The sequence below is a fragment of the Cupressus sempervirens genome, chromosome 3 (genome assembly GCF_028749045.1).
Source record: "Cupressus sempervirens isolate cs-2001-9-10 chromosome 3, ASM2874904v1, whole genome shotgun sequence".
Lineage (NCBI taxonomy): Eukaryota > Viridiplantae > Streptophyta > Pinopsida > Cupressales > Cupressaceae > Cupressus > Cupressus sempervirens.
In genome coordinates this window covers 610,291,406-610,312,374 of record NC_143120.1, presented here as the reverse complement: position 1 = coordinate 610,312,374, position 20,969 = coordinate 610,291,406, and the positions used below count along the sequence as shown (strand labels likewise).

General features: G+C 38.2%; 1 protein-coding gene across 2 annotated transcripts in view; it reads left to right on the top strand.

Annotated features, from left to right (window-relative positions):
• The window catches only part of LOC149568155 (uncharacterized), a 31,675-nt gene extending 16,726 nt beyond the window's left edge, over window positions 1-14,949 (top strand). Inside the window, exons 2-5 of one of the 2 annotated variants that reach the window (XM_089821156.1) lie at window positions 12,525-12,622; window positions 12,738-12,803; window positions 12,906-14,266; window positions 14,506-14,949. In XM_089821156.1, the coding sequence (XP_089677282.1) occupies window positions 12,525-12,622; window positions 12,738-12,803; window positions 12,906-14,227 (1,486 nt within the window). In that variant the 3' untranslated portion in view covers window positions 14,228-14,266; window positions 14,506-14,949. The remainder of the gene's footprint in view (window positions 1-12,524; window positions 12,623-12,737; window positions 12,804-12,905; window positions 14,267-14,505) is intronic. The other variant, XM_089821157.1, reaches the window with a different exon arrangement.
• The last annotated feature ends 6,020 nt before the right edge of the window (window positions 14,950-20,969 follow it).

Sequence of the window (20,969 nt, the reverse complement as noted above, 5' to 3'; positions counted from 1 at the left end):
CCAATTTTGGGGACAGCGGGGGACGGCAAAAGTGACAATTTTTTTTAGTTTTTTAAATTTTTTGTGTTAAAAAATTGGGGACGGATGCAAGTCCCCAATGAAGTTTCCGAGATGGGGACGTCTCCATCTCCGAAACGCTGGTTTTTGGGGGGGGGGGGGGACGCGTCCCCAGGGAACATAGCAAAATAAGCATTGTGCTTGATTTCTACCTCTACCTGGAAAGTCTATGGTGTACTTCCAACACTCATCGTTATGATTGCCTTTAGTGAGCTTGGGTTTTTCAGTTAGAGGACCCATTATGACTAGAGAAGAAAATGTTTTTAAAATGTCAAGGTTGCTGCAATAAGGCAATTTTAACCAAATATTACTATTTAAGCATTGTATTTTATGAAGATTTAAAAAATAAAAAAACTCAAACATAGAGAAAAAATTCATCTGAAAACCCCATAAACATAGAGAAAAAATCATCTAAAAGTAAAATAATCAACTCTTACCTCATTCAAATGAGTTAATAAGTGTTGAGAATAGCTCCTATAAACTCCTTGATGATCTAAATGCAAGTATATAGCTGCTCCAATGTCACAAATGCAAGTTTTTCTCCTCTTCCTTTCAGCTGTTTGCAAAACAATGGCTCTCTATTTGTCTTTCTTCCTCTCTCTTTCTTTCTATTTCTCACATAAGACTGTTATGAAAGCCATTTTAGGGTTATGAGGAAAGAAAACATTTAAAAAAAAGTATTTTTTTTGGAATCCGTGTTTGCCTAGTTGCGGTTGGGTCACGTGCATCGTGACTCATGATTCATGTGGTTGACCCGCATGTTAGGAGAGTTAGGTGAGTCACCCAAGGTGACCTGCCGAGCTAGGGTTACGGGCCATTTTGACCCGGCTGAGGTTACCTGACTCGCTGACCTGGGCAACTTGCCTGACTCCCGGTGAGTCTCCTTACTCTAGTAGTAACACATTCAAGATTCAAAGAGTGTTGCTTGTGGCCTGCCCATTAGCCCATTTAACATCAAAATGAGATCCCCTTCATCTTTCTTAACATCAATCTTTGTCAACTAGGGGGCTGGGAATGAGTCCTCTTAGGACCTACCAACTGCTCCTTGTTGATGAGGCAAATATAGTGACCGGATCTGTTCTCATATTCTTTCATAGCATCTTTCTTTGTTTTTCGAATGTCCACCTTATGTTCTGGGATATTGAAGGCGTCCCTTATGTCATCCACTGTGATAGAAACTGCAACATTTCCTTTGGGTGTAAGGACTTTCCTTGTTGTTGGGTTGTAGTTCTTTGCCATTTCCAAGACCAATTCAATCCATTGATGTATCAGTGGGAAATCTGAGTTCTGTACAATGCCATTCTTGATCATCTTTTCTTTCCTTGGATTGGTTGGCTCCATATATTCTGCCCCTTCTCATGTTTATATCACCAATGTTTGCCCATGTTGAGGTGAAGTATGACTTGGGTATCATAGGCTGTGTATCAAATTTCAATTGCGCTGCCCTTTGTGCCTTAGTATTTTCAGTGTCTTAGCTCCCTTTTTTTTCCTGCTTGCTCATCTCCCTCCTTGTCTAGCGCTGGCATGTCCTTTCTTTCCCTGGCTTGAGGCTTTGTTCTTGAAGTTTCAGCTACTTTCTTCATACCTGGGCCTGCAACAATCACCATTGTCTAGGATTTGGCCTTATTTTATTAGATTTGGACTAAAATTAGAGAGTACTGACAGATGGTAAACCAAAATCAGAACTTTCATTGCTTGCACCAGGATATGAAATTGACATATCTATGACCATAATGCCAAGACTTAGTGCATCTCTCATTTTATCAGATGAGTTTAAGAGTAAATCTAAAATTTCTTTTCGCTGTTGCACGAAATCAGACCTCTGTGACTTGTATCAGACCTAAAAAGTAATCAATCTAAGCCATAACATGTCACGGAAACAATAAGGAATTGATTAAACCCTTGTCCTAGATATCCTAGGTCCTTTATTACATCATTTTCAACAAGATTTTACCACAAAAAAGACTGAGAACTCTACAAACAAGCCCCGTTACAGAATTAAATAGCTCCGAAAATGATGCATAACCTCTGAACAATGTTGCAAATGATGAAGCTTGAGGTGCTTGACTGGTTTTGCTTGAGTTGGAGGCTAAAGCTTGTTGGAAATGATCAAAACTCACACCCTAGATGCTGGTAATCACTTCCAAAATATGAAGTTTAAGATTTTTCTATGAGCAAATGCAAGTATGACCTCTGCTTCAATGAAAACCAGAGTTTGTAATCAGACTCAAATCAGTGATAGTTACTGGAAATAGAAGTTGTGAATTGAACCTCGACATCTTCATCATTAACTCCTGCAACAAAAAATGATAACAAGCTCCAAAATTTTCTGCCTATGATGGTCAAATTTCTCAGATCTACCTGCAAGTAAGCTTGAAAAACTTCCTTTTGAATTGAAAAAAAAGGTTTGTTTATATAGAAGTTCGCCATGTCATGTCCTTCTAATGCATTGTCATCAGTCATTTAATGTCAGTCTCCTAATCACTTACAACCTCTTAATCATTTTGAATTCAAACTTGAGGCCTCTTAATTAAAATCAAATCCTTTTCTTTCATCATTGCAGATCTTAATTGGATTCAAAATGCCATCCATTAAATATTTCAACCCCTTGTTTAAAATGCTGCCTTGTATTGGATTTCACTCAATGGATATTAGTTAGGTCCCTTGGATTCAAATTTATCATAAACTTAGCCCTTTAGATTCTGATTTAGTTTTAGGTCCATATCGGCCACAGACCACAAGTATAGGCCTTGATTTAAGGCCTCAGTGCCAGATGCCACACTGTAAGGCCTGGCTGAATCTGATTTAAATCTTATCCGAATGTTTTAAGGTCTCCATACCTCCAGTATTGGTCGAGATCTACCACACGCTATACGAACAAGATCACAAGTTTGAATTTGGAGTGGGACCTAATCGAATTTAAGTCTGACTTATTGATCTCAAGGCCACACACTAGCCTTTGGGCCTTACTTTATTGAGCTTTGTTCCCTGATCTGGGCTTGATTTGCCTTAAATCAAGCCCACACACTATACTTTAGCTGGATCTGCCTTAATTTTAGTCCAATCTCACACATGCTAGGCCTGATTTATCCAATGAGATCCATATGATTCATCTCAAGGCGTCAATCATCCATCGTAAGGTCCTCTGAACTTGGCTTAGGTGAGCTCTATCAAGCCTTTCTCACACATTAACTTTTGGGAATTATATCTTAAGTTTTAAGCACATTTGTCCCTCCAATTTTACTGAAGTAGGGCCTGATTTAATTTTCTGGGTTCATACATTGCAATTTTAAAGTCTTTGGCTTGAACTTTGAAACCAGATCTTTGAGTTTTAAGGCCCATGCCACACGTATTATCCTAGTCATTCAGATCTAGGCCTCATTGGGATTATGTGTTAGGCATTGGGGGCCTAATTGAGCCATCGAATCTGGCCCACATGTTATGCGTAGGGCTATTTTCATTGCCTTCTAAACATTTATAGGCCCAAGTGTAGTCAGAATAAAGTACCTATTGTACTTAGTACTTGTTAAAATCTTAATCGGGCTGGATAGTTAGGAGGTGAGGGAATGCATCGATTGGTTTTCCCAATCAATTGACCCTTCTATAAGTACTTGGAATGTTGTCAATGTACTCATGATGTTTTTGGTGTGAATAAATAAACCATTTCCTCGCCAATTGGTATTGTGGTATTAAAGGTACATTCTATGTTTTGCTTTATGTGTATCTCAATTGCATTATTTTGTATCATTTGCATTACTAATTTCAGTTGTATTTTCATTCTACATTCTTGGTGCCATTGTTGGGGAGGTTAGTTGCGCTACCCTTGAAAGTGATAATCTGGAAGCCCCCCATTTTGGAATTTGTTGCCTGTCGCCTACTACTTCTTCAACTCTCTCCTGGTTTGGGTTAGAAATATATGTAGGTGTTACTCCTGGAGTAGTTCCTTCGGGATCACCAATCATGTTGTGGTTATGGTAAATCTCCGGAGATTTTGATATTCCAGTTGGATGTGGCCTCACCATGGGTAGTAAGAAAGTAACTTCCCGTGGGGTTCCCTGTAGGTGACTTAGGCGGATTTCTACCTCCTGTGAATCTAAGGAAGATGAGTTTGTATCGCTGACCTCCTCTTCGGAACTCTCTTCGTCCTCCTAATCCTCTTCGAGTGTCTCGACCACAACTGCCTGTTTTGGTTTCTTTTTCTTTGGATCGCCACCGCTGTGAGATCCTACACTCATGGTGTTCGTATGGAGCCAGTACATCATAGCAGGCTTGTACAATTCCACCCTATTGGCTGGTATCAATGTCCCTTGATACTCGCTGCTCATTGATTTTGTATTGCTTCTAAAAACAAAGCCATGACATGATGGGGCATGTAAAAGGCCTTGTGTTTCAATTCCATGAATTCTCGAAGTCTGTCATAAAGAAATTGAGCCCAGTTATGCGCCTGTCCTTTATACAATCCATCCACTACGGGCAACATCCAAAGGGCAATGTCTGAAGTGCGGCTATCGGCTGTGAGCTTACTTTTCACCAAATCTACAATACATCGCTATTCATCATTTGCAATGAAAATTTTCTTGAGACCCCTACTATTTTTCATAATTCCTTCCCATTCCGGATTTGTAAGATCTTTTCAGCACATTAGTTTCAACCACTTCTTGTCCTCTACTGTCATAAGGGTTTTTTCCAGTTCCTACCCTCTATTGGGAATTCCGAAAACCCTACTTATTTCCTTTCTTGAATATGAAACTATCACCTGTTGTTGGAAATACTGGACTATAGATTTATGGCATGATCTATTATAACTTGTGATTAAATTTCCTAGTATAAGTTCAAACTCCTTTAATTCAAAAATTTGCATGAAAATTATTTTGTTTACCTTCACTGTGCACAATGCCTTTTTCAGAGGATGATCCACTTCTGCTTTCTCCCACCAAGTCTTGCACTTGCTTCCCATCACACTTTCAAACGTGATATTCTCAGCAGTGATTTTCTATGCCATTTTACCCTTGTCCTTTGCCATCTTCCTTATCTCTTTCTTTGCTTTTAGTGCCATAGGTTTCTTCTTTTGGAATCAATGATGTTCCCTCTGCTCGAGTTTCCTATACTTAATTTCACCATTGTGTGGCGATGCTCCACTTCAAAAATTTCCTTAGTTATTTGTATGTGCCAAGTGTGCCAACCGTTTCTATGCCGTGACTTTTTGCACCCTTCTGTACAAACCTCTTCCTGATTCAATATGGCCGTAGTATATGCTCGTATGGCCAAAGAGTAACTGCCACCATACGGTTACCTTCCTTCGTATGAGATTGTTTTGGAGATGGTGAGTATGAGTACGACTCTCTCGTATGGAAATGTTATGGAGTATTGGTTCTGTACGGACGACTTGCTTGATGTCCTTTGTACAGCCGTACATAATGCTTGCCGAGTTACTCCTCGTATGACAGTCTTTAACTTTGTTACTCCTCATACGACTATGTCTGTACACCGTACTACCTTCACTTGCCCGTGTACAGTTGACCCTTCTTGTTTGTAGGCCGTACAATTGTTGCTCTCCCTCGTACGGCTGCTACCTTCACTTGTCCTTGTATGGCTGATCCTTCCTTCTCGTTTGCAGGCCATACAACTATGGCTCCCCCTCATACAACTACTTTCCCTTGTACGACCACCTCTCCTCCTCGTACAACTAGTACGGCTACTGCTCCCTGTAATTGTTGTAGTACGACCGCTATCTAAAGGCTCCCAAGTACAATTGCTATATGTAGGTTGGCAATAATGTTGATGTTTTGTCAAGCAACCCCTTTATATGAGTTAGGATAAAGGTTTTCTATTAGGCTGCTTTTTGCTTTTCTTATTTGTTCATTTCCTCCTTCCGTACTTATAAAATAGCTGGTTACTCGTTATTCCTTTCTTCATATGCTTTTAACTTAGACCCGTTTACTAGGTCTCTGATAGGTTTATTATCTAGAGTAGATAACTTTGTTGCCCCATTCTCTTTTATTTCCGATATTCTAAATGGTCCTAACCATCGGACTTTAAATTTTCCTGGCTTTATTTCATTTTTTCCATTATACCTGAGTACTAGTGTACTATCTCTACTTATAATTGGAACAATTTCTTAACTTCTTTCAAATTCTTATACATAAAATAAATAATGAGATTATGCGTAGTCCCACTTCTTTTCCAATCAATCAATAATATATGTAGAGAAATTATTTGTTCTGTTTGTAACTACCAATATAAATGTTCATATTCAATGACCTCTTCTTAGCTAGCCTAAAAGATTAGGGCAATCACTTCCTTGTTTAAAAGATTAGGGCAATCACTTCCTTGTTTATTAAATGTTTACTTTAAGATCTAGTAGACAATATGTATATTGTATAAGTTTCTTTTATTCTTCTTCCGAGATATATATAGTGTTTTATATGATATTCTCCCTGATCATAAACTATGACTTTCGTCCCAGATTAGGATTCTTTTATATGAGTTGTTAACTCCTTGCTGACTGTGAAAGAATCATGTTTACTGTTCCTATTCTGAAGATGTATCTAATCTTGCAAATGAGATTGATTGACAGTTCCCTACGTAGGTGATTGGTTGTGACTCCACTTCTTGCGTATGCTCTTCCCGTGGTGCAACTTATATATTGTGGGGTCTTTGTCTTACTCAACGTGCTTGAATAGACTTCCTTTTGAATCGATGGCCTGACTCGCTCAAGGTGATTGGTATTGTTATTGTTCGTTCCAAGCGTTCACATGAATATTTGCATATTCCTTATTCCCGATTTCGGCAATGTCTCCAATTATTTATCTTTTTTTCTGTTAACGTTGTCCCCTCTAGAGAGGTGAATGCCTTCCTGTTCTTCAATGATTATTGTTGCATAAGATTTGGTGCCCTTTTTTCCCTTCGTTGTGTATGGTGACTCCCACATAGAGTTTGGTGTTGGATGTCGATGTGGGTTTATTGCTGGAAGATTGCTCCTTCTCTTTCTTGTCTTTGTAGTCTGAGTGATGGACTTACGGGTTTGGTTACTACTGGTGCTCCTCTTTCCTTTCCACGGTATTGGCACTTAACTATTCGAGTATCTTCTCCTTTGGGCGTACTTGTCCACTTGCCGTTTTGCTGACTCTGATATATCCCTCTCCATTAGTCGACAATCCTCCTTTTCCGTGCTTGAATCTGTAGTTTTCTCCCTCGTACATAATGTAGAGGCCAATCTCCCACCCTTATGCTATCCCAATGAGCACCATATTATATCCTTGAGACATGATGGGTTGCGATCAAAGGTAAAGTTGCATGCCTGTTCGTAATTGTCTATATAATAATCGCGTCTCTTAGCTTTCAAACAATCGGATTTGTTGATAGAGGAAGCCCTGACTTAATAAATCACGGGCTTGGTAAATATTCCAAGGAGGGAGTGAGTTTATGATTTAGCCATGAGTTCACTTGGTGATTTTTAGAGATTTAATTTTGAGTACTTATAATTGAACATTTATTGAGAGTTATATATTGTAACATTTATTATTAATATTAATAATATTATTAATATTCTTTATATATTATTGTAAACATTTAATTAGTTATAATATATTATTAGTATTATTATTATTATATGTTTAATTATTATTATTCTTTCTTTCTTTCTTTTTTTAATGTTTTATCAATTGATATAATATAATATTATATCCATTTGATATAGGATAATAATAAATGATATATATTTAATATTTTTTTATTTATTATTTTAATATTGTTTATTAAATTCAATCGGGTATCATTAATAATCGTTATTTATTTATCTCATATTAACTTTATTATTATTATTATAAAAATTGATCTTGGAAATGGGGACATTACAACTAGTTGCCCCTATTTAAAATTCATTTTCTTCAAGTTTTTGTCATGCCAAAATTTTTGCCTTTGCTGTGCGACCTTTGCACTCCATTGAGCAAGTGTCCTCCTTTGGTCCGGTTTGAGTAAGGTATATAGTCTTTCCTTGAGACTCTCCTCATCGCCCAATTTGTTTTGAATTGCTACCCGTAGACTTGGTACTATATGTTCCATTGGCATCACTACTTCCTGTCCGTAAATAAGATGAGAAGGAGTGTGTTCAGTAGTGGTCTTATAAGTAGTTTTGTACACCCATATCACCACCGGGATTTGTTCTTCCCAGTCTTGCCGTTCTACTCCACAAGTTTTATATAGGTTTGCCACTATCACTTTGTTCGTGGCCTTTGCTTGGCCATTTGCCCTTGGATAGTAGGGATTGGAGAAAGAAGAAAATTTTCATACTCACTTGTCATCATCCTGATGGTGTGATTCACAAAATGTACTCCTCTGTCACTTGTCACGTGGAGTGGAATCCCAAATCTCGTGACTATTTGCTCATACAGAAATCTGGCCGTATTGAGAGCAGTGTTGTCTTGGAGGGCCCCTACTTCCGCCTCTTTTTTCAGGTACTCTGTTATGTATGTATTTTTTTTCCATTATGATTCATAAGGATATATATATATATATAACACATATATATTTGGATTTGTGTATACTTATTCCAAGTTTGGCTTGTGGGTCCTTGGGGATTCGTGTTGGATTCTGCCGGGTCAGCATGGATTCGTGATGAGTTTGTGACTATATATATATATATAACACATATATTTGGATTTGTGTATACTTATTCCAAGTTTGGCTTGTGGGTCCTTGGGGATTCGTGTTGGATTCTGCCGGGTCAGCATGGATTCGTGATGAGTTTGTGACTGATTTTCCTGGGTCCGCGTGGATTTGTGCTAGATTCGTACAGGGTCCGGATTTGACCTTGTGGATTTGTTAGGATTCGCAATCCACAGGGTCAAATTCACACTGTGCATGAATCTGGTATGTACCGGTTTGTGAGTCTGGACCTTGTACAGACTGGGATCCGGTTCGGTGCCCAGATGCCGAATCCGGTAACTAAGGAAAGAATTAAGAAAATAATAGATGCTATAGATTTTTCTTTAAATCTTTCGATCAACGAACAAATATATCTGAGATGGAAGAAACTTAACACACCCCTTCACTGTGTTGCTCATCTCTGTAATCTGGAGCGGGATGATACAGCAATGAGCAAGAAGAGGTCTCCATATGAGGATAGAGAGGTAATGAAGGGATTGTGGGCAATGGTATAGAGGATATATGGCTGAGGTGAGGATGCTTTAATTATCAGAACTTGTGGAATAATTTTAATATTGCATATCAAGACAATAACAACAAAAGAGTTCATGAAATGATACTATCTACCCGGTTCTGCTACAGCATAAAACTAACAACCCCACCCACAATATAAAAAAATTCAGTCATAGTGACTGTCCATGGAGAGTTTTATGTCAGTACATAAAAATAACATAATAAAGAAGAAACTTCTTCTTTGCTGCTGGAACTAGAAGCAGTAAAATGCACTGGAGATGGAGTGAAGAGATTGGCTGGAACATCTCTTTCTTGGGTCTGATTCTTCCAGTTGCCTTCTTCCTTAAGCTTCTGTATAAACTGAGCAAGTGGAATATTAAACTCATCTATATCCTTCACTGAAGTATAACCATGCGCAAGCTCCTCCTTTTCCACCGTGCCTTTTCCATCTTGTAAGATTTGAAGGAAATTGCTCTCCTTAAGCTTGAATACAGCTGTTAACTGAAAAGCAACATCATAATATATGAGTCTCCTCAGAAACTCAGTAAGGTGCCAAGTTTACCATGAAATAAATCATTATTCCTATACTTCCAAATAAACCAGAGCAAGATGGATGAAAAATAGACCAAAAAACATTGCACCACTTGCTGCTATTAATAATTCTACCAGAAATAACATTTTTCATAGAAAAATTGCTGTCAAGAATCAGCCCAAACAGACCCCAAACTGCCCCGGCAAAAAGGCAATAGAAAAAAAATATGGTGTACAGACTCATCTTGTTTGCACACAGAACAGATATTATACTACCCCCAGGCTTCTTAAAAGGCAGCTTATGCAGCAGAAATCTCCACACAGGAAACATATAATTTTGGGTTCAACAGGTCTGGACCAAAGGTTAACAATATGCTTTTACCAGATAGGAGGCTCAAGAGATAAGTTCCAAATGGAGTTTAGGCGGTCCAGGATAACAGAGTTGAAGGAAAGGGAAGACTTGTGGAATAATTTTTCACCCAGTAAAGGTGATTTTTCTTCCACGAAAGCCCTATATGACATGCATGCAAAGAAAGATCCAAACTGATCAGGGTTGAAGAAAGTGGAGAACCTAGTTTACATTCATAGCTCTCTTTTCCTGTTCTGTCATGTACACCATTGTTATGATGAGGTCCTTCAGCAAAATGGGACAAAACCCTACTCTGTGGAGCAGCCACACCCTTCAAGAATTAAGTGGTCGTTCCAGATGGCCTCAATGATTTCCATTTCAATTGTCTACATAGGAACTTGAGCTTAAGAGATGAATGTTTGGAGAGCGTCATCACTAAGGACTTAGAAATTGGAAACATGGTTTACGCAGGAATTGAGCTTATCCATTCAATGACATGACATAGTAACATGATAGTTTAGATTTCTAACTTTTGCTTTTGGTATGTGGATCAGCATTTTGGTATATTGTGAACTCCAAGTCACGAATCTTGATTTTTGACACCATATTTAACTTATTATATTAGTAATTGCTCTTTGTGTGTTTAAACTGAAAGTTAAATATAATGACTCATATTGATATTATTGATTGAAGAAATTAAAATAGCAAAGAGTTAATTTTTTCAGTTTTCATTTTTCCTGCCATTAAACTTGACTTTTGAAGTTTCAATATATACATTAATAGAAAATTGTTGTTTCCAAGTACTCTTTTTAAAAAATGTTGCCCTGATAACCATCTTCCCTACCATTACCAGTGTCCTCTATAATTAATATAACGTTATCTAATTCTAAAACAATCTTAACATCTAAATGGCAGGTATTCATTATCCACATCTTATGCCACTATCCATGGTGCAGAGCATAATCTAACTAATTCCTAAATAACTAGTTCTTCTAAATTTTTAAAATTCTAAATGACTGGTATTCGTTATCAATATCTTGCTTTCGTAACTGTGATGTGGAGCAAAAGGCAACTGTTTGCTTGGTAGGCCTTGTCAGGTTCACCTTGACATAAAGTCTTATATAGGTAGGTAACTTTGTTTGTGGCTGTATTTGTGATGCAGATGAATGCTTTGGTGTCATCTGCAATTTGTTTTAGAATATCTTCATGATTAGTGGGGCCCTATCCAAGATTTTATCAGGAATTGAATTATAGAAAGAGAACTGGAGCTATGATATCCTGCACAGTTGCAGATAATTCCTCTTCTAACTGTTTGTTTGTATTTTGTTACAACATGTTCTTCCTCGTGACCATTTGCACTCTGCACTTCAAACAGGGCACCATGATATTACCATACCAAAACAGCTGGTTCAATTTGTTATTCTGTGCCTTTCCCTGTTTGAGTCAAGCTCATGAAAATTGAGGTTTTTAACACATTTTAGATTTTAAAGAAGGCAAAAATGTAAGACCTTAAATCTGGCGAGAAGGATTGCATCATCAATGTCAGTAGTGTCTTGTTATTTTGTTTATAAAATGCATATTATTGTTAAATATGTTAATTGTTTATTTGGTAATTTTTTTATATTTATAATTATTTTTTACAGCTCTACTTAACCTAGGTCAAATTTCTTCCTAGTTTTGGCAACTGTAAATTTTATCTTTATCATTGACAGTTTTTCTGTGTACTTCCACATCTGTAAATTCTCCACTTATTTCTGCATTCACATTACTTACTCTATCATTCGGTGTTAATTCCTTCCATCGTTTTATCCACCCTACATAGAGGTCTACTGTTGATTGCTCAACATTCAAAGAAAACGGTGTATAATGTTGCACATTCTATTAGAAAATTAGCAGTTGATGAGCTAGAAAATAAATTTACGCAATTACATCAAGTGAACTATTAATAAAATATTTTTTGAGAATACAAAGGTTCCATGGTCCTAATCATTTAAAAACATTAAAGAAAACAGGAAAGTAACAAATTCTTGTTATGAGACTAACTATTTGTTAGGAAAACTTCCAGCTGTTGAGACTAAAAACAAATTCAACTGATTCATATTTAAAAGTAGAATAATTCTTGTTATAAGATAAAAACAATCGATAAAATAAAAACTATCGACAAGATAAAAACAATATTATATATTTTGGTAGTAAAAAAATTATACAGTACTGGAGTTCTAGAGTTCCAAATCCATTTACTGAGAACCAAATCAGATAACTTCAAGATTTCTCCTTAAACCATTCAACAATAAATAGCAGAAACCTCCAACATGAATTTTATGAAAGCAACAATGAAGCAATCCAATTTAATTTGCACTATTATTTAAGAGAATTGGCATATTACATGTTAAAATAAGTTTGCATTTACTGTATTTTCTGCATGCAGTGAAGAAGAGGCAAAAAAAAGAATATATGCATTATCCACAACCACATACCAAGGATTTATGTGTGAGATTTCGGAGGAGCTTTCGGAAAAGATCAAGAGTAAAGGATCTTTACTTTACTGTTTTGTGCTCGTTGAATGATTACATGATTTAAGTCTCTGGGTAAAATCTTCCCAAACTTTGAGTTGTCTAATTGAATTTGTTGTTGTCTTAAGAGGAACCTGGGGTTGAATGGGTGCTGCCTGATTCTTATGGTGATCCCATAAACAAGACCTATGGCGGTGAGCATTTTTATTTGGTTTGTGATTGGTAGAGTTTTGTTTCTGTGGGGGGCTGACATTTATATACATTTTGCCTATTGTATTCTGTGGGGTGTATTGCAGTTGGGGATAAGTACATCAATGGAGTAATTATACCAGATACAAAAATCTATAACAATAGGTCAACTGGAAGGGACAGACCCCGAAACCGAAGAAGAGATTCGATGCCTGTGGAAAGGAGAGATGTGCAAGTTAACAGGAATCCTCTCCCGCCAGTTGATGTTAAAGATACCACAGTGGAGATGTCTATGAAGGGTGATGGACAAGATCAGAGGTCAGCTGTTGATGGAAGAAGCCCCTTGACCAGCAACCAACAAGATCATGGACTGCCACCAATGAGTGGGAGAGGGCAAGATTACAGGACACCAACAATGGATGGAAGAGAATCAGATTACAGGCCACCACCAATTGATGGTAGAGGACAAGATTACAGGACACCACCAATGGATGGAAGAGGACAAGATTACAGGCTGCCACCAATGGATGGAAGAGGACAAGATTATAGGTCACCACCAATTGATGGAAGAGGACAAGCTTACAGACCTCCGCCAATGGATGGAACAGGACAAGGTTACATGTCAATGCCAATGAATAGAAGAGGACAAGATTACAGGTCATCGCCAATTGAAGGAAGAGGACAAGAGTATTATAGGCCACCACCACAAATGGAAGGACACAAAGGCTATTACAGCCCCTCTCCAGTGGAAGGAAGAGGTCAAGATTATTATAGGCCACAGCCAAGAGATGTTAGAGGGTCAGATTACTACACCCCACCACCAATGGATGGGACAGGGCAAAATTACAGATCACCACCAGTGGAGGGAAGATGGCAAGATTACAGAGCACCACCAATGGATGGGAGAGGGCAAGATTACAGACCACCACCAATGGATGGAAGAGGGCAAGATTACAGGTCACCGCCAGTGGATGGAAGAGGGCAAGATTACAGGTCGCCACAGATGGATGGAGGAAGAATGCAAGGTTATTACAATCAGCCACCAGTGGCCAGTGGACAAGGGCAAGACTATTATAGACCGCCACCAATGGATGGAGTAAGTGGACAAGATTATAGGCCATCAGCTCGAGATGGAAGAGGACAAGATTATAGGTCATCTATGGATAGAAGAGACCCAGTCCCATCTGGTGACTGGCAAGGCCACAGGGCATCTATGGATGGGAGAGGGCCAACTATGCAGGAAGACCAGCAAGGCAACAGGTCACCTGTGAATAATAGAGGCCCAATTCTAGGAGAGCATAGAGATTTTGTGCCTCCCAGAGAAGTGATGCAGGGTCAGCAAAGCAATATAACGGGGCCAGAAAGAAATACTCCTGGGCAGAGGAGTGAAGTGGAACCTTTATTATGGCCAATAGAAGGAACGAACTGAGTTGTTATGTTTTGATCCAAGACAAAGATTAAGGTGAAGGTAAATGCCTTTTCCAAATATGAGCAGGGTGTTTTCATAATCTTAATATCTTTTCATGTGTGAGTAGATTTAAGTAATTAGTTGAATTTTTTTTTTTAAGTAGTCGTTGATATAGGTCAGTAGTTGATGTTTATCTCAAGATCAGTTGCAAAGATGATTGCATTGTTGATGGTCTTCTTCTAATGTTAGATATATCTTGCTGGTTGATGGTTATACAAGTTTATGGGAATGTTGTGCAGGCTGAGGCAAATAGAAGGCTGGTTGTGAAGGTTGATAAAAAATGCTCTAGAGGTTGAGGCAAGTAGAATACAATTGATATAGCCAGATTTTTTATTCCCTTGTGATGTTTAATACCATTTGCTCACCTTTGTTCATTAGAGAATTTTGTAATAGGTTTATCAGCTTTAAGCAGGAGGTGGTTGGTTTACAATCTATGCATGCAACCTGAAAGGTTGCAGAAAAGTCAGTCTTGGGGTTTAGTTGATTATATGGTACAGGGAGATGACATCACACCCTGTATCGAATCAAAATGTCTTGTAAATCTTGTGGACTTGCTGACTATGGTGGTACATAAAATTGCTCTTTTTGAGTATGGTCTATTTTACATTAATGAGTCACATTTAGTTATTCTTCCTCTTGGTACACATGATTACTTCAAATAGCAAATCTTTATGGACTCCTGATATCAGCGTTAGTGTCTCATTTCTGATTTTACACTTCTGGATTTGGTAATAATACTAGATATAGTATTTTTGCATTTGTCATGGACTCTGGAAATATCATGTCTTTAATACATTGAGTGTCAGACCTTGTTCTGGCAATTTGTTGTTTGGCAGATTACATTTATTGTTCTATTTTAATGGTTGACACTTGACTCATCTGTTATTGCAAACACATGTTTTTGGTGCCGGGCCTTTGTATTTTCTTCTTTTTTGTGTCCTCGTAGCTTTTATCCATTATAGGCAATATTATTGCATTGTGTATCAGCCAGTCCTGCTGTCCAGTACAAGTGGGCAGATTTAGTTTCTTCATCTTACCAATATAACCAGATATTGCTTTTATTCCCATTCCACTGTTTTTGCAGGGTCCAAAACTATTCTGTCCAAGTAACATTTAAATGCTCACCCACTTTCTTCCCGTGAAAAAATAGGTTAGAAATACATGATAGTGGAATTCGAATATCACGTTAGATACGAGAATTCTGAGCCTACTATCCGTGCGTAGGTTCTAATGGGTTATCACTTATCAAAGCATGTACTGGGAAATGCATGTTAACTATGTGTGATTAAATTGTCAAAATCCACTAAATTGGAACCTCAAGGGTTCTCTGGAATACATAAGAGTAATGAGAGATCATTTCGTCATGGTATGGCCACCAATACATCCACTGATAATGAGGCTTATGTATTGAATTTGATGAAAGAGAAACATGGAGTTGGTGAAATTTAAATATTTTTCTCAATTTCTTGAAATTAACTAGGCACAGCCTACAGCCTGTGGGTTGGAAGTATTTGTAAGAATAAATTTTGAATCCAGACAAGTAAATGAGTAAGTTGATGCTGATAATGCATCCAGATCCAACCTTTAGCTGAATTTGGGTATTCGAAAACTTGATGTGTCAATCATGTGTATAAACATAGGCATTGCGACATAAAGCCCTTTGGATGCCTCTGGTGCATTTCAAATCTGCATAAGATCTGTGTTAGTTTTATCGGCTCTCCACAGCCCTGTTCCATAACCATTTAATGTTTCACTAGTCTTTTAAACCTTTTTGACCACTGCAGTGGCATGTTCTCTTGCAAATGAGATCTAGATGATCTTGAGAGGAATAGCATAAAATGATGTATGCACAGTTTCTATAAGAAAGCCATTCTAATTCTGTATTGATATTGGCAGTTGTTATACTAGTTACATTGAACTAATTTTCTAGTTTTGGCGAGGCAGGATATAAGACAAATGATTATATATGTTGTCAATGATATCCTAATTATGTGTTGATATCTGCATCTGACATTAGGCAGTTACATTTTCCCACTTTTCAAATACACGGATATGCACAATGCTTGCTTAGATCCGTAACTTTGATATCCCAATTGTGTGTTAAGATCTGCAGGTGTATGCCTTGAGCAAACATTTGTCTAATAATCCAGAAGATTGTTATAAACACATTTTAACTGTGTATTCTACCATAAGGAGGTTAATCTTATGCAGTTCTATTAATTGTTTTGCCACATAGGGCTTTGTGATTTTCAGATTACCGTTTTAAAGATTTGCTATATGGTTTTAAACACAATCTGTGAATTTCAGGATATTATTGTTGTTTTTTATTTCTCCAATTTCTTGCAGTCCAGAAACTCTGACGATTTTGTAAAGCTAACTTAGTGGTTACCATGACATGCACTTTCTCTTTTCGAAAGAATTAAACCAATTTCAAATATTCCATTCAATCAGTTCGGACAATCATTTTAAGTAGTGAAAATTCAGATTGGAGGTTAAATTTTGAATGGTTATAATTATAAATGAATTAGTAGCATTATAAAGTAATGTGATATCATTCACCAACTCTTAGGTGTTGTAGTTTTTCTATCATTAATCTATGGGTTTCAAAGTTCAAGAGGTATGAATGTCTTGAAATATTGACTGATTATTACCACTATTGATTGTAAAGTAAGATTCGCAGCTAGTTTTTTATTAGTGGCGAAATAGGTTTTTAAGGGATCCCAAAACCTTTTACAAGAAGAGACATTCAACACATTGCGACAGACCCACTAAAAGTGTTAGCCAAAAAAGACAAGCTCTTGTGAATCAAAAGCTAATTTGTCACACCAATTGCAGCTAACAACACATACATTTGAACCCAAGCTGCTAACAAAAGAAACAAGGATGGCAAACTACATCATCTCCTAATACTTTCAGCACCCAAAACTTGGCTTTGGGAGGTACACACACATATATATACTTTTTACATGGGGATACAAGCATATTTAGGATGATTATGTTCCCATCTATGTGACTATGCTCCATGAAATATCATTCCCCAAAGACTTAGATTGAGGAGAGAGGGAAAGGCTATTCTTTGTTGTCCGAAGGCAGCACGATATATGCTATCAACTTTATGTATCCATAGACACATGATACCTAGTTTGACCCTTGGCATCAAGAAGGTGAAGATTAACTCATTAGGAGTCAAAAGATATAGCGACTTTGGGGCCAGCTCCTATAATGCTTCCTAAAAATAAAATAAATTCCCAGCTATCAAATGTTATGGTGGTCTTCTTCCGACCAAGTCATCTCACCTTTCCTACTAGAGAGCTAGGGCGCTTATCCCATCTTCCTACACCAAGCCATCTCTTGCAATGTGAATCTTTAGTTGTCTTTTGAGTCAATTATTTATCTTCAACAAGGGGGATAATATCGCCTTGTAGATCCTTAGTTGTGTGAATGTCCAGAATAAATTGACCATAGCTTATTGTCATAACATCTTGTAAAAAATATTTGAGAGCATTGTCGATACATTCAAAATGAGACATGCTAAAATTGGAGAGGAAGATTGGAAAGCCAAATTTAAATAAGTAGAATACTTGAGGATTTTGTAAGTGGGTTGAAGGTTGATAACCAAGCTTCACGAGAGGGAATGCCTTCCCAACATCAAAATACCACCTTGTAACACACTCGTCCTCTAATGACTTGATTGGAAGGATGTCACAAAAGTCCTCTTACATGTGTTTATCGTCATGGGTAAACTAGTTTCGATACATGCTATGGAACATAACACAAAAGTAAATGTAACTCAATGCTTCAAGAAACCATATTGCTCATTTTATAAATATCTATTTCCAGTACATACATCACAATACATAAGACTGGATGATGATGTCTTTCTCATTCAGAAATGGTATACAAAGAGAACTCGAAGGGTTTTGACTCAATCGTTGTGTCATAACACCTTCGATGGTTGACTCCAAACGTATGATTAATTATTCTTGAAACACAATTTACCTGACAACATCATCCCCCCCAAAAAGAATGTTGTCTCCCGACGACATCAAACAAAATGGAGACAATGTTTTAAATCATATACATAAGACAAAGACAATTAAGATGAAGATGGAGGGTGTTCAGGAAGTGTCCTTGAAGGTATTGATGCTAAACAGTCCAATTGAACTCACCCTGCATACACCTACCTAGTTTGCACGTCCAAGTTTGTCTTTGCCTACATTTGGGTCTTTGATGTTTCCTTCATCGCTGCCATGTTCCTCAACTCAACTTCCTGCATGTCCAAGTTTGCCTCTGCCATTGGGGTCTCTGTTGTTTCCTTCAACATCATTGCCATGTTCCTCAACTCGACTTCCTTTCCCGTGCACTCCATTTGTGCCTGTGTCAATTGAGTCTTGGTGGCCTCCAATTGTGTCGTAAGCTTTGCCCACTCTCTCTCCCATGTGGATGCTTCCTAACCATGCCACGCTTTACTACTGTTAGTCGGGTAGTTGACTCATGAGTCCTTTCTGTTGCAATCTTGTTGGCCTCACTCCACCTCTTAGCATAGTAGGCATCCTTGTATACCTTCACTATTTTGCGAGTGACTTGACTCTTCCCTCCACTATTGACTCTCTAGCAATGTCTCAGGCCACATATGTGCCTCAAAATAGGTGGCAAATGTCGCCGAACACCCGACTCTCATGAATGATAACATATCCCTCAATTCTTGACACACATCATCTAAGGTCTTGCCTTGTGGCTCAAAAATCACCACATCGCGACCTGTTGTACCACATCTGCCAAGTATGCCTCTATGTCCTCACCAGGGGTGGCTCTGGATGGCTTTGTAGCTATTTGTTGTGCATTGAGTGCTATCCCTACGACCTTCACCATAATCTCAAAAGTCTCTTCCACACTCACATTTGTCTCTCTTGGTTGAGATCTTACTGCGCAAGGTGTGCTTGTAGCCACTACCTTGGACTTCACTCATGCTAAATCTCAGGCTAAGGTATATCTCTCATCGACGATTGTATTGAAGGCCCATGTGTGGCTAGTGGGAGTTGGAATCACTGTGTCAGGTATTCATTCACATGTCCAATGGGTGTGGCTCTTTAGGTACCCCTCCCACCATAGAACCTTCTCCAACAGGCTTGACCAACAATGCAACATCTACAATTACCACAACATTTGATCCAACAACCTCCAATCTCACCTGCTCCACCTGTGACTCACTAGCCTGTATCGTCGATGTTTCCTCAGCAATTTCCATGGCCTCTTCTGACGCTACCTCTGTTTTCAGAATCAATATCACAGAGTGTCTCAAGAAGAGTCTCTGCCTTCGAGTCACCATCTCTGTGTCTGTCTGTGAAGTAATCTTCATCTCAAGAACTACAATAACTCCCCCTATTACGTTTTTTGGCACTGTTGTGGATGGAGTCATCAATGGGTGGTTTGAGTTGGCCAAAAACAGGATTGGGGGTGGTGATGGTAATAGGTATCAAATGTGCTATAGTGGACAACATAGGTCATGCAAATAATGATGGAGGCTCTGTAACTACCTCCAACTCATCCTCCTCATCAACTTGAGTGTTATCTTTGTCCTCTATGGCACCCTTTCTCTCAGATGTGTCCTGACATCCACTGTTTGTATCTCCATGATCAAATCTTGCGTCCACCTCTTGCCTAAATTGCTTCTATCATGCAACTACCTTATGTCCGCCAAGTGTATCTAAGTGTCTCCATTGCATGATGGGGGGCTCGCCTGGTGCCAAGGGTCTCGGTTTAACCTCCTTCGATAGAATGTCTCGTGGAATTTGTCTAATGAATGCATCCATAAATAGCATGATCACATAGTATGGCATATAGAAGGTTCTGTGTTGCAAAGTCATGAACTTGTGCATGCGTTCAACTAATAATTCTACCTAGTTGTACACTGGACTGACCGTTAAGTTGTTCATCAATGATATCTGCGGGAAGGAGATATCCAATACACGATTGGAAGTTGTGAGTATGCTCTTGACTACATCCATAATACATCTCTAGTGCCGTTCTCTCACGAAGGACTTCTCTATCCCTTTGCTCTTTGAAGAGTTCCTTAGAGAATCTCTCTTTGCTTGCGAAAGATCATCCCTACATATGATTTTCCTCGACATTAGGTCAACCTTGTGCCCCTTGGTAGGTATGTCAAACACCCTTGTAAACTCAACCTTGTGAATGAAATTTGCACATTACAACCCAAATAAGGAATGATATTGATCCTCGAGTACTTGTCATATGTTTGGATCATTATGCAAAGGGGTGCCTTGAAGTCCTTAAGACATAATATCAACATTTGAATGTGCCAGTGTACCTGAGCCCTTCTCAAACTTTCTTTTATAGAATCACTCTCCCACGTCTCCTACCACCACTTCCTACAACCTAACCTATTTAGGGCTTTAAAAGCTATTGTCTGAGGTGTTACATGATCCTTTGCAGAACTTACATATGCCATGTGCCCCTATAGTTTGAGTCTTACCTTCTTTTTTCTTCTTTTTGTGTGACCTGCAATTTGCATGCTTGAGGGCAATACTCATTCACTCCTATCCATATTCGTATCACTGCTATTGGAATCCTTTGCTAACTTTTTTCTTCAAGTGCATTTTCCTACCGATTGCATAATAGTTTTATCTTTCGTCTTTTGTGGAGGGAAGAGAAAAATGGTTAGGGCTTAGTGAACCATATGACC